At 44.7% G+C, this 14564-nt stretch overlaps 1 protein-coding gene across 1 annotated transcript in view; it reads right to left on the bottom strand.

Moving 5' to 3' along the window:
* Positions 1-14564, bottom strand: part of BICC1 (BicC family RNA binding protein 1) — a 102460-nt gene that overhangs the window by 72148 nt on the left and 15748 nt on the right. The window contains exon 2 of the mRNA XM_078859815.1: positions 3468-3514. Coding sequence (XP_078715941.1) covers positions 3468-3514 — 47 coding nt within the window. The remainder of the gene's footprint in view (positions 1-3467; positions 3515-14564) is intronic.

The following is a 14564-nucleotide window of genomic DNA, read 5'->3' as shown; positions in this document are numbered from 1 at the left end:
CTCAGTGGATTATTACATCGCCTGATTGTTAGAGGTGGCAACGGCATGGGCAGGCCTGTATCCATTAGTGGAATGACCATGGTTGATCAATATTGACAATGATGGTATGATCACAGTGCATTAACCTTAGTTAGTAAACGAGTTATAATCATGGCAAGCCGCCGCGCTTTGTGTAGCGAGAGGATAGAACGCGTTCACTCCGTGCCGTGCAAAAAATACGCAGCTGCTGCGGAGACCTGAAGCATCCCTTTGTTATGTGGGGCACGCAGAGTGGGATTTTTTTTGCTGTGTGTATGTTGGCACAGGGAGAGCCACTGCTATCACAGGAATGTTTAAAAGTGTACCTAACCTTGGGGCAGCAATTTTCAATATCTTCTCAAACAGCCACGTCAACGAGGGCCACGGCGAACTTCACCACCACCACCGGCGGCGGTGTCGGTGTTGGGGCACTTTCCGGTGTTTGCATTTGCCAGCAGTCATGGCATTTTGAGCCATTGCATTTTCCCAAGTGAAAAACGGTTCCCTGAACTTTTTTTAATTACGTCGCTTCACTTGTTGACCTGCCATCATTGTCAACATCAGCCATGGGCAATCCGATGCAGGATTACGGTCTCCCCAAGTCGTAGCCATCTCTTACGGTCCTGCGTTGCTAGAATCTACCTGGCAACCCACGCACGGGCCAATTTCATCGCTCCAACTGCTCGGTGGACGTCCTCTCGGATGCTTCGCATCGTTAACGGCGAAGGAGGTGCACGATCGCGAGGTCATAACAGATGGCAATGGCATGGGAGAGGCGTTCATCCAGCAGTGGATATATTATAGATAAAGCTGATGATAAGTGGGGTTTTTGTTGTTGATGTTAATACATTTGAAGAGGAGTCGGAGACTGGTTTACGCACTGGTTTATTCTTCAACCCACAGCCACACTCGTTCCAAAACCAACCCCAAACACGCGTCTAGCAGCCCCTTTTAAACCCTCCATCTCCGCCCTCGTTCCCAATACACATCCTCGTCCTGCACGCCTGGTCCGGGTGACATCAGTGCCCTTTAACCCTTGACCCCCGTCTAGTGTATTCCCGTGCGTGTGATTGGTGCGTGTTATACTGAGTACGGAGATTTCATGTTTGCGTGGTGTGTGAGGGTGGCTCGCATATCCCTTACACATTGACAGTTAATGCAAACCCTTTACCTCTAAGCAACGGATACAAATTACGTTTCGTACTTACTTTACCTGTTATTGTGTAAGATCACAATGAGCATCAACAACGTAAAACTTAATATTACTTTATATTTGGGGTGAAATAAGGGATTGATGTATTCATATAATGATATCGCGTGCGTGAGATTCGACTTGTTTTCAGAATGAGTATTTGTTGTATCTAATGGGTTCACGTCAGAGTGCCAGCCACTTGAGGCGCTACCATTCACCGCAATCTATCTTCTATCTATATATAAAAGAAAAAATTTGTCTGTGGGTTTGTGGCGGGGTTTGTGGGTTTGTTTGTGTGTTCGCGCGCTTGCGAAGGATTTGGCTCTCCAACGGTGTTTACGTAAAATAAAAATAGCCAGGTACTACGCCGTAAGCCCCGCCGTGAGCAAGCGCTTTTTCACATCCCTCAACTTAAAATTTGTTTAATTATCGATTTAGTGCGATTTATTGTGCGCTCGATTTTTATTTATTTATTTATGACACGTGCGCGACCATACCAACTCACGCGCCTTTGGTGGGGGGGACGGCCTTTGCCAAGTCACACGCCTTTGGTGGGAGTGATGGGGACATTTTCTTTCACGTTAAAAATGCTATAAAAATACACTAAACGCTCAGGTAAATTCTTCATTGTGTCATGTCCCCCCCACCCCGATGCGTGCAGTTACTACTATATACAGTCGCTAGATGCTACCACTATAGGCCGTAGATATTACTGCCGAGCTGCCGGGGAGATCGTGGCTGGGGGGGGGGGTCAGGGATAGCAGCCCAGTCCCAGCCTGCCAAGGTACCACCTCGGCTGGCTGGATAATCTAGGCGAGGCCGGACGCTCTGCACGGGACTAGGCCTCACCACGCCACTCTGTCAGGTGAGTACTTTGTGCTGTTGAGTCGATAAATACTGCTATAGAGTCAGCATGTACTACTGTAGTGATAGCAGGTACCACCACAGTCGGTATGCACTGCTGTAATCATAGCAGGTACCACCACACTTAGTACGCACTGCTGTTAGAATTTTAAGAATACTTTTGAAATATTTTTTTGGCCTGGGCAACGCCGGGTATATTAGCTAGTTTTAAATAAAGCATCTATTCTGTTAATGCAATCTCAGCCCTGAATCGTGACAATTCATAGCAGCAGGGTGGGGGGAATCTTTCCACTCCTACTTATTATGAACAAATCCACAACGAATATGAATCACAGTGGCTGGACAGCAGAGTCTTTGAGGCTGGTATATTAAAACAGCTGGGTGGCTCAGCTGCAATCACTCCTGACACTCAGCCGGATTGCACGGTTAGCAGAGCGTTTTTTACTAAAGTGTGACGACAGCTGTAAAATTTATAGTAGCTGCACTTAATTTGCTTATTAGAACGAGAAACTGTGTCGCACTGCCAATATCTCAATTACACACATTTACGTTCGCCCATAACTAAATTGTGAGAAAGCAACATCAAATTGTTCCTGTGTAACTACAATAATCCTAGTCTTTCTTACAAAAGAAAAATTAATCTCTTAATGCTCTTACATGATTAAATAAAATGTATTTATTGGAATACACATTATATTCGCATACATATGTATATTCTTGTAAAAAAATACCTTCAAAATTAGCGCGCGTATACATGTGACACATATACATGAAACAATCCATACCTACTATTACACATTTTAGCCGGGCGGTGGTGACGCATGCCTGTAATCCAGCACTCTGGCGGCGAGGGTTGGTGGATCACACAAAGGTTGGGAAACTGCCTTCCTATGGGCATCGAGGTCCCATACCCTGGCTTACCAGGAGACAGCGGTACAGCAAATGTGGATCCCACCTGTTTGGCACGCGTGGGATTTCTCCGGGTGCTCCGGTTTCCTCCCACACTCATGAATTGGGTGATACCACCTTAATATATAGAAGATCGCAGAGCTCGGGAGGGAATTTGGTGCCAGGTCACCGCATCACGCGCTTTCAGATGCGCTTCTGCGGCCGTCTGGAGCGCTCTTCCTTCTGATATTAGGAAGCCACTGGAGCTATGCACTTTTGAATATAGATTGAAAACTGTATTTTAAAGCAGTGCATTACAATTTGAAATTATTAAGATTTTTAAGCAATTCCAAGTTATTTATCACAATGAGGATTATGAGAGAGCAGGAGAGGCTGCCAGAAACTTTAAAGTAATCCATAGACAATGTCTGACCTCACTCTGCCATTTAGAGCAAGATTTACTCTTTTATAAGACTACATATTACATTACATGTCCATAATGTACCTTTTGGAAGAATTCCTCTCCGCTTTCTCCTTTCCCTTCCACAGCAGCTGAAGAGACAAATTTTGGGGGCAGGGGTGGGGGTTGGTGGGGGGGTAGACGCAAAGACAAATGAGTGACCGCATTTTCAGAAAATTATAGCAGAAAGTGCGCGCTCACCTGCACGACACAACAACCGCGCGACGCTCACTCCAAGACTTCGCATTTGGTTCTTCAATTCCGCGCAGCGCTGCGCCTATGTTTAACGCTTTAACACTTCCGCCAAAAGAGCCATAATCCTTAAAAATAAACAGGCTTCTTCGTGAACGCTAATATCCTGGGCTCTCACTGTCGGCACTTGAAATCCATTAGATCAAGTTGTGAGCAGCAGCAGTAGGAGGAAGAGGGAAAAAAACCCTTTTAATGCGCACAGTGCACATGTATTTGACGCAGATATTTAAGCTGCTAAAAAGGCGCTGTTTTGGTTTACGAAAAAAAGCAAGGTCATGGGAGGCCCACTGCGGCACATGCGGTGAGCTGATGCGCCCCCTTCTTGAGCCGGACGGTGTGGTCTGAATGTTCATTGAGGGCCACTGGGAATCAGATTATGAGACTTCTTATGCACTATACTTGTGCTTTTAACAGCAGGTAAAAAAATATATTGTTTAAAAATAATCCAGGGCAGCCCATTTTCCCAAAATGAAAAGAGGGCTTATGGAGGTGCTGTGTAGACGAGGATGTTGAGTCACTTCGTACATTTTCACTCGCATCGCACAAATGACGACTCTGCTTTGGTGCTGTTTGATCAGCTATGTGCAAGGTGTCATCGTCGTCATCGTGAACTATCCACTGCCGGATGAAGGCTTCTCCCAGCCGTTGCCACCTCTCAATCTTACGATGCAAACTTTCATATGGCTACTGCACGCCAGCTGATTAAATCGCCTCGTCTGTCCACGGTGGACATCCTCTCAGGCATGTTGCTGCCTTTGTTTGTCACTCCATCATTAGCCTTGACCACTCGCCGTCATTCCTTCTAACAGCACGTCATGTTGAATGTTTTAACAGCCAACATGATGTCTCGAACTCGAGTTTTGTTCTCGAAACGATGTGTTCCTATCTTCCGGTGAAATTCCAAGCATGCACCTCTTAATGTTTCTGCATGCATTTATCAACGCTTTGCTCCATTTCCTTAAACAATGTTCACGTTTTTGATACGTTCATATAACACGGCAACATACCAATGCACTTATAGACAAACGTTTTTAATCAGTGCGCAAGCTTTATCGTTATTATTTTTTAAAAAAAACTCTGAACAAAGTTATTGTTTTGCCTTTTCCAACGCTGGGAACAATGAAACAGGACTTCATGGTCCAGGTACCCCGTCCCTGCATTCCAGCCCGAGCAGATATCTTTCAGGTTAAGATCGACTTTGGCACAGGCGCATGCGTTCCAGCGAGCCGCGGCGTTGATTTCCACGTGCGGAACGCGCTCTGCAGCGCACCTTTCATTAACCCCCAGCCGAAGGAATTCGATAATGTGTTTTACAAGCTGGAAGGCATCTGCTTTAATGACAAACATGGATTTTTTTTTAAAGAACTTGACTCAATTACACATTGTTGAGACTTTCAAGTAACTTCATCCGGGCATGGGCGGCAAAGGAGGTGCGTTACTCGGCACACAAGGGCTTGAAATATATTGCTTGATGCTTTTGGCTGTGAAATTTGAGAACACTGTTCACACACTATTAGGCCCTATTAGAGTGGTGTCAAGCCTCCAAATAAATGTGGCTCACCCACGGAGTTGGCCTTGTTATTTCTCCCACACCTCCTCATTTAACACACGCTGGGACAAACGATCCACTAAATCACTCATTAATTGACTCCACAGCGTTTGAGGTGGGGAGGGGTGGGGAAACACAGGGTGTGGTACAACATTAACCCCTTAACCCCTCTGTCACTGCACATCTGTGTCATCCAGCTTCTACACAAGCTCAGTCTTGAAACACTGCGCAGAATTAAACTGTGTTCTGAGATTTTAAAATTATTTGAAATTGGACGGGGTTTAGAGCCCCCCCAATGGGCCAGCATAACCACAGGGCACAAACAGGCAACTTAAAAGTGTTACAGTAAAATTAACAGGAGTGTCGTCTTCCACAGATGGTCAAAGTGAACCTGGACTCGCGGCTACAAGCCACGGCCAGACACAGCATTGCCTTTCACCGACCAGAAAAGTTAGCAATGAATAACCCTATAACCTCCAGCTGTGTCTGAAAAATCATGATGGGTTAATAATCAACGTGAGCATCATCACTGTGGCATTAATCGGTATGGATGTGTAATAAATGAAAGCAATAAATCAACCTCCATTTCGCATTTCACATGAAGATAAAACGTATTTTTTTCAGGCTGTTGGCCTTCAGATTCTGATGATGAGACAGAGAAGGTCAAAACTGATCTGAAAGGCTTCAATGTTGACCAGCTGATGTTAACCAACTGATGTTCGTCGACATAATTCTAAAAAACCAATAGGCATATCAACCAAAAATATATATTTCATTTTCATGTGGAGATATGGTACAAATGCGGTTCATTTAAAATGCTTCCTCGCCACACCCTTTAAATATATCTGGGAAACCGCCACTGTTCCTAACTTTGATTTTCCTTCCTTTCCCGCACAAAAACTCCTGAGTAAATCATAATTTAACTGGCCACAGGAGGTTGAACATCTATTTCAGGAATGGAAAATAAAATATATTTTTCCACAAATAGATAATTAAAATTTTCACGGCGGAACGCCACACCAAGCAATCAAACACTACGTGAACTCCTGCCCTGTATAAGAATTTCCAGGATATGCGAGCGGCCTACTGGATTAAAAATTTGGATGTAAAATCATCACTACTACTCAATGTCCATACAAACGAGCAGAAGAACCACACTAATTTCCACTGCTCACTACATTGCCAAGTCACCCCGGTCTGTCTGAGCCGAGTATTTGGCCGACTCAGAGCTCTGTATGTTTTAGCACACACTGAAGTGCAACCCGGGTGCCTGAGATGATGGATGAGAAGATGAGATGAGAAGCGCACCAGGCGTTTCAGCGCCGTGAAGTTTAACAAGTGAAAGGCCCAAGTGGCCCACTCAGCAGGGTGCTTGCCAAGTTAATATGCAACCTTGACATGCTTCACTGAGTGGTGAGCCGGTGTTAATATTCAACCTTGATATTGATTGGCGAATTCTTAGCCTCTTGATCCGTATGCCTTCTCAGGCCAGTGCTATGTTGCCCGTTGGCAGGTACCCGCGTGGGCTCTCGGTTGGTTCCTGCTGCATAATAAACACAGCCTCATTGCCCCAGCACGCACGATGCTTCCCATGCACGTGTGTGCATTTGCGGTCGTGCAGCTATCGAGTTTGCAGGCCGTGCAACTGCACTGGGGCCGACTGGCCGGGTTATGTATAAAATGGAATTGGACAGGTGGCTCCATTTCATTCCTTACACCACTGCCCATTGCAGCAATGCTACACCAATGTGCATGAACACTCGAGGTATAACTATTCACCCCCACCGACAATTCGATGACGTGTCAATCCACAATCCACGATTGACACGTTTGACCATGCTTCACCACGGTGGTCATTGTGAGTTGGTGATAAGTTGAGCCTAGGAACGTTTAAGATATGACTCCCCACTGATGTATAACCATAGCTAGGAATCAAACTCAGCCTGGGTGGGTTCCAAGCGCAATGGACTACCCATCACACCACCACTCCATCCTGGACGCATTAAAATAGTTTTGTTTTAATCGACGAACTTTAACTCGATGATCGAGTTGTACTTAATTTACCTGGATATGATCTCTTGTTTTTTGTTATTGTCACAAGTGCAAGAGCCCAGGATCTGACACTGCTTACGTGCTCAAACCACACACACCGCATGACCCATGGCCACAACTTGCAGACACCACACGGCACTACGGGTTTGGCGCTCGGGCGGTCTCTGAGGAGATCTAAGAGTCCCAGTCGTTGCATAATTTAACTCTTTATAACCCAGCACCCAAATCCGATACATTTTTGAAATACCGAGCAAGTTTATAAATGATTTAAGCAATAATGATTACACCGATATTTCTAAAATGACATCACTCTTGCTGGCATTTTTTTTTTAAAAGGGTAACTTTAAGGCCCCATGTAACAAGTCATGTCCTCCAACAGGTCTTAAAAAGTTAAGTTTTCTCAGAAATTAAATGCATAATCAAAGAACGTGGGAGTATTAGTGTATTAATGCGACCTCACTCTGGTGAAGTGTTAATTAAGCGTTTACTTAATGCCTGGGGTTGTATGTTGATAAATAATATAAGGGGTGGGAAACCGCATTTAAATCTAACCAATAATCTGTTAAATCCACATCCACTTTGAGAACTAAGCTTCTTGCTAATGAGCCCTTTCAGGTGGCAAGCAGATGGGAGAAAAAATACTCACACGCAAGCTGCCATGCACATAGACACATATGCACATACATATAAAGACAAAGGTCCCGCATACAATCTTTAACAGACTTCTGGGGCAAGTGCTGTTAGCGAGCACCTAATAATGCGGGTCAAGTCGGGGTTGGTGCATCACGACTGGCCGTGTGGCTCTCCCCACTGTTGATGTGTACACACCACATGAGGTACTCATTTAAGGTTGAGTCGACCTAGGGGAGGCCCAGCAGGACCAAGTCAGATATTCTTCACCAATGTTGGCTGTGAGTGGAAATCCAACTCAGGTTGCCGAATTTTCAGCGTAGTGCACTAAGCACTACACGACCGAACACATACACACATACATAGACTTAAAAAAAAGACACACACATGCGCCTGAATATACCGAGCTAAAGCACAAACACGCATGCACCTCAGCGAATCTAGGTACAATTGCGAACACACACAATCGCATGCATACACAGACGAACAATAAACATACACACGTGCACCTGAATACATTTGGCTACAAGCACAAACAAACGCACAGACGAACACAGCCAAAGTCAAAGATAAAGGCATATTGCCCATATAGCCTTTCACTGTTAGTGAGAATCTATTAATGCTCACATGGAACAGAAGAAGGCCGTGTGGCCAGCATCACGCCTGACCACATTTGTCTCCCCCAGTGCTGTTTACACATTGTAACAAACACACACATATATAGTTCAGCTGACCTTTGGGAGGTTCATGTCAAGTTCAGTTACCGCTTGCCAACTCATATTGTCCACGCTGGGAATTGAACCCAGGTTGCTGGGTGTATAGCGGACTGTGCGAACGAACCCACTACACTGCCATTCTTCACACACACACAAAGACAAAGATATTTATTTTGCCTTGTAAATAGGCTGTTTGGGCCAGTTCTGTTAGTGAGCATCTATTAACGCTAATACTTGAGGCGTTGGCATAACCAACACCAAACCCTCCCGCTTTTTCCTCCCGAGTGAGTGCTCATGTTTACACACTGTAGCAGGCACTCATTTAAGGCTGAGTCGACCTAAGGGTAGAGATAGCCACGATTGTCAGCATTGAGCAAGTGACCCAACGTAAAACGCGGGCACACTGTGTGACGTTCGCTGCCACGGCTTTTCACCGAGAGCGGAGGGCTTGTTCAGTTGTTAGTGGCGTGCTCAATCATTTTTTCTTTACAAAGGGATTTCCTCCGTGATACAAGGCAGGTGTTCTCTCTCTTTGGTCCTTTTTACATTTTCTATTCTAATCAGATCCTCACCCCCTCCCCCAGGCACGTAAAACATTAATAATGAGTTCTCTGTGTAAACTCGCCCGAGATTTATCACAGTAGCAGGCAGTTCAAATATTTAAACAGAAATGTGCAGAAATACCTTGGAATTATTATTAGTCTTGCGCTCTCAGGGCGGCAAGGTCAGGGCAGACCTCTGCTATATTGTAACTGGAAGAAACAGCTGACGTTATTCCAAACCAAAAATGTGTTTTTTTACATCCGTGGGTTTCGGAAGATCTTTAGAAGCATGGCACGTGTAGTGCAGAAGAGCCATTATCATCATCAGCAGCAGCAGCAACTGCTGGAGGAATGCTTCGCCAAAGCCATTTACATCTCTGCATCTGAGCTCCTGCATGCTAGCAAAGTTCATCTCCTCCATCACCGCGATAGATGTCCTCTTAGTTGTGTTCTTTTCTTTGGCTGCCATTCCTTTGTTAGTCTCCACCACCACGCAACAGCCCTGCTAATATGTCTGTATGCTGAACTTCTTTCGCACCGTACGTAGCCAACCGTGCGAATCGGAGGTGCAGGAGGACAACAAACTATATACAAAAAGTAGTAATTTAAATGAGTTTTCTATCTAGATAGAAAAGTTCACAGCTCCAGTGGCTTCGTAATATTGTTCAATGGTTAGCCAAAAGCCGCTGCGAGGATGACCGGAGTTCGCGTGATGGTTTATGCTTCTTGACGAGATCAGCAAGGTATTGTGGCTTATTTGTGGAAAGCACTTTGTGTGTAATGAGTGCGACGTTATAATGTATTCGTATTGTCCTGCTCTAGAAATAGTGATGCTGTAATTATTAAGGAAGTTATTTTTTAAGGGAGTCTTCATATTGCTATGAGTACTGGGTGATTCTGCACTGATTCCACAGCAAAACAGTATCTTGCTGAAATCAAAATTGTTTTGCGAGTCATTCCCAAGGTAAACTTTTCCATTCATTGAATGATATTCTATCAGAGATTCTGGCGTGGAAATATTCATCCAGCTAGAATCAGATTGGTTTGAATGGAGAAGCCGTAATCGGCATTTTTCAGAGCTTGCTAATTTTCCCAAAATACTCCCCATTCATTTCAATGGTGATTCCTGGGCCTGCATTCAAACGAGTGTGGATTCTTAAGAACCTATACAGTTGCCAAAAGCAGTATTTTTTTTGGGGGGGGGGGGGGATTATATTCCCAATAAAAAACACATAAAAAAATTGATTGATATGCTGGACAGCACAACACGGGTGTAAGCACGTGTACCTAAAGTGTGTGCACACGCGTTTGCGTGTTTCCAATTGCACATTTGTTTGCATGCCACAACTGTGGAGTGGCTCACTTATTGGACAGGTTTGCCGGCTTGTTTTATTTTGAGATTGGTCTGTGCATTGCTCACTAATGTTTCCACATTTTTTATTGTGTTTTTTGTTGGAAAGGCATGAATATCAGATGCTTTTCGCTTTCCCTGCCAGTGCTTGACACTGTCATCTCGTTCAACCAAATGCTGTTTTAAACCTAAAATTTTACGCCCTGGCAACCATTGTCTCATCTACATCACACTTAGCAGATGCTCATCCACAGTTTCCCAAATTCAATAACAATTTGGTGCCGAAACGCCAGTAAAATGCAGATAGGAGTGCCAAGGTCTTTGCACCATGTTTCGATTGCCTGATTAACAGTAAACTTGCGCCATGCTGTCCTTCATAGGTGCACACTAACAGCACTTGCCTCAACAGCCTGCATCGATATTTGGGGGATCTTTGTGTGCGTGTGGTTTATTAGTGAGTGCCGATCAAGACCAGAATGGCACAAGAGGGCATAGTGTGGCCAGCACCACACTTTTTTATCCCCAATACTGACGTTTACCAAACCAGGTACTCATTTAAGTCTAAGTGGACCGAGGGGAGACGCACAACTTGTGATATTACTCCCCACCTGATGTTAACCATCGTTGAGAATCAAACTCAGGGTCGCCGAGTTCGTTGTGCAGTGCCCTTGCCAATGTGCTGTCGCAACATATTAGATGCTCGCGAACAGCACTTGCTCTTTGATTAGATGCGCATGTTTATGCACATGGTTGTGTTTAGTAAGTCGCTAGACGCATGCGCTGGCTGATAAGCCGATTTACCGCACGGCGGAGTGCAAGCACAGGGTGATTGCCTCCTTTTATTGTCCCCTCTTCCGCTTTTATGGAGCAATCACGCACGGAACACAGCTAGAGGTGATCAGATACATGGCAAGTGGCCTCATTCCATTTCCCGAATTAAAAAGAATAATCCGAGATCCGTTTTTTCACAATAATCTCACCACTGGATTGGCTTCACTTGTATTAGAAGCGGGGGAGCGGAGATGCAGTGGGTTGTGACACCACACGATGAACCCCTCCGAGCCAAGCTGGAATCCTGGCAACAACTAACATCAGTGGTGAATATCTGAACCGGTACTGGCCAGCATGGTTAAGTATGGTCAACCTCCATGAGCAACAAGTTGTGTAGAAGCCTTCATCCAGAAGTGGACTACCGGTTCCTGCTGCTGCTGTTCTCAGCTTGTCACGTCCCACTGCTGGGCAATGGCTTTCACCTTTCCTTCTAACATTTCTCCCTTTGGGTCTCCTTGGTAGAAAAACTAAAATAACCATGAACGATGGAAACCATGAAAGTCAGTCTGACCATGCGCTGTAGATTCAAATTTAATCATCATTAGAAATATTTGGCTTTTTGTGTTTAGTTTGTTGTCCTTCCTCCGCGACTCTGGTTAGCACGGTTGGCTACGTACGGTGCGAAAAAAGTTCAACAAACACGCAGTAATACCCCGATATACGTCTCCCCCTTTAACGTCGTTTGGCAAATATGTCATCAACTTTATTAACACCACTCCCTGATTTGCGTCGCTTCAACCCACACTTAAGTCGCTGGCAGCATGATCCATCCTTTCTCGTATCCGCCTCCACCTCCACCTAACCCGCACACGAACTACTTTGCGTCGCGCATAAAGAAATGTACTGTACTCTACAATATATTATTTACGTGCAGTATTTTGGTGGTTTGTTTTATAGTGTACCGTATCTTATTGTACCCTATATAATTTGTGTTGAAGTTTACTTCTGTACAATAGTGCTGAGTACTTTTTTTTTAGAAATTTAAAGTAACGTTGTGGGTACGTCTCGGATGAAGATGCGCGCATTAGCACACAGCGTCAACGTACCCTTCGTTGTCTTTGTTTAGCTCTCATGGAAAAATCGCTTTGATTGACGTCGTTTCGATATTCGTCGTCGCGCCTTTCAGGAACGCATCCCCCGACGTAAATCGGGGTATTACTGTATCCCAGAGTTAAGACTAAGGCACGCCTCTTGTGAATGGATGTGCTCACCAACTCGTTTTTTTCTCCCATTTCCGATGTAGACGCATCACATTCATGCAAACAAAACAACATGCGTTTGAGCGTGCGGAAATAGTGTATTACCGTGGATTATTTGTACAGCACTTTGCCTCCTGATTAGCTGCCAAGGCAGAACATTGCTCCATAAGTGCTTGGTGTTTTTCCAAGGTGTAAAAACAGGTTTACTTTTGATAAATAGCGCTCGCGGGGAAGATGTCCTTCTGTGCCCCTTTTGTGCTTTCTGCGATCAAAATGTGTTAAGCTTTTATGTTTTCGGTTGCCTGGCAATAAGCTGCAGAGGGGGCTCTTAGGGACGTGGTGGTCTGCGTGTGTGTTTGTTCATCAGAGATCATCATGTGGGCCTAACTACGCCACGACTGTCTCCCCCCCATCCTCCCAAAAAAAAATAGTTAACACAATGAGGCATCGGCACCTCCCGTGAAACGTACCACACGAATATTTACCTATCCCATTGAGCCATTGTTTAGGTCACCCTTGTTCCATTATTATTACTACTACTACTACTGCGGTTTGCTCAGGACTGGCAAAGAGACACCTATGAGCAGTGCCACAATAAAGCGTTAATATTAAGGACACCTTGATGGGGAAAAAAGAGCAAACACGGCATAAAAGGAGCAAAAGTCACGGGAGGTTTTGCTCCGGGGAACCACGGCGACAGCGCACGCAGCCGATGTTCCAGAGCTGCTGTGGCCTAGGGTGAGCAAATCAGAGATATACTGTGCATTTAGGGTGATCCTCATTTAACATATTTTTAAAATAAGGAACATGGCAGCGCCCCTTAAGCATTCTTAGATTAGGCAAAAAATGCCACGGTTGTGCATCATTCTACAAAAAGAAACAGTCCCAATCATAAAACGCATTTTTTAAAATAAAAACCATTCGAATGTTTATATGTGTTGTGAAAATAAGGTAAAGGTACGGCCCTGTAATTGGTGGAAGGGCCACTACTAAGAAGAGCCCCTCTAGACACTATTTTATCTACCCTTCCATGCTGGCTAGATATCTTGGAAGAGGTGGATGTACCAACACTTTACCCCACCCATTGTTTACTACAAACTTTCCCATTGTTTCAACTGCCACGCTGGGAGATCGAATTTTAACTGGCAACATCCAGTGTGCTAACCATTACACCGTCACGGCATCCCAAAACTATAAACTAAACAATTTTTTTTATTTTACCAGATAAGGCCCACTGAGCTGTATAGCTCTTTTTAAAAAGCAACCTGGCCACAAATGATAGCTCAACCAAGTGGCTTATGTGGAAATTTATAGCAGCCAAATACTCTGAACACATGTTTCTAAATGTGGAGGGAAAAACCGGAAGACCAGGAGAAAAATCCACGTGACCACGGGGAGAGAGACATGCAAACTCCAAATATACAGGCGGCAGGGTCGAGATCGAACCCCCGACCTCCTGTACACTAGGCGAGATAGTTAACATCTCGTTACCGTGGCACCCTAAGATATACACTGCAGCATAGTACACTTCACTTGTGAGTCAACTGCTGATGCATGACACGTCACATCTGAAGCCGCAGCGCAATGAAAGACTGACATTTATTTCTTCCATCACCTTTTATTATATTTCTAAAACATTTCACCTAATGTAATCGGCAAGAACACGTCCCTTGAAGGGTTTATGGTCGGTCATCGAGACTAACATCAAAGTGGCAGCCAGAGAAAAAGATGCAACCACCCACAGAGAAGAAACATCCATGGCAGGGATGGAGAGATGAAATCAGCTCATGTGCAGAGAATAGATGGATTGCTACATTGCAGGATCGTGGGACGTGATGGCAGCTTCGGGAGATCTTCATCCAGCAGTGGATTAATCATGGCTTGTGATGATGAATACCCAATAACACCCTCACTGGAGTAGGTGCATGAGCTTTCTATGCACTTCTCATGATTTACTGTGACCTTAAGTGACAAAATACAGTGTACGTACCACGTACACTGTATTAAATAGAAACAGGAC

Source organism: Lampetra fluviatilis, chromosome 9, assembly GCF_964198595.1.
Source record: "Lampetra fluviatilis chromosome 9, kcLamFluv1.1, whole genome shotgun sequence".
NCBI classification, from domain to species: domain Eukaryota; kingdom Metazoa; phylum Chordata; class Hyperoartia; order Petromyzontiformes; family Petromyzontidae; genus Lampetra; species Lampetra fluviatilis.
This window is presented reverse-complemented; position numbering and strand designations above follow the sequence as displayed.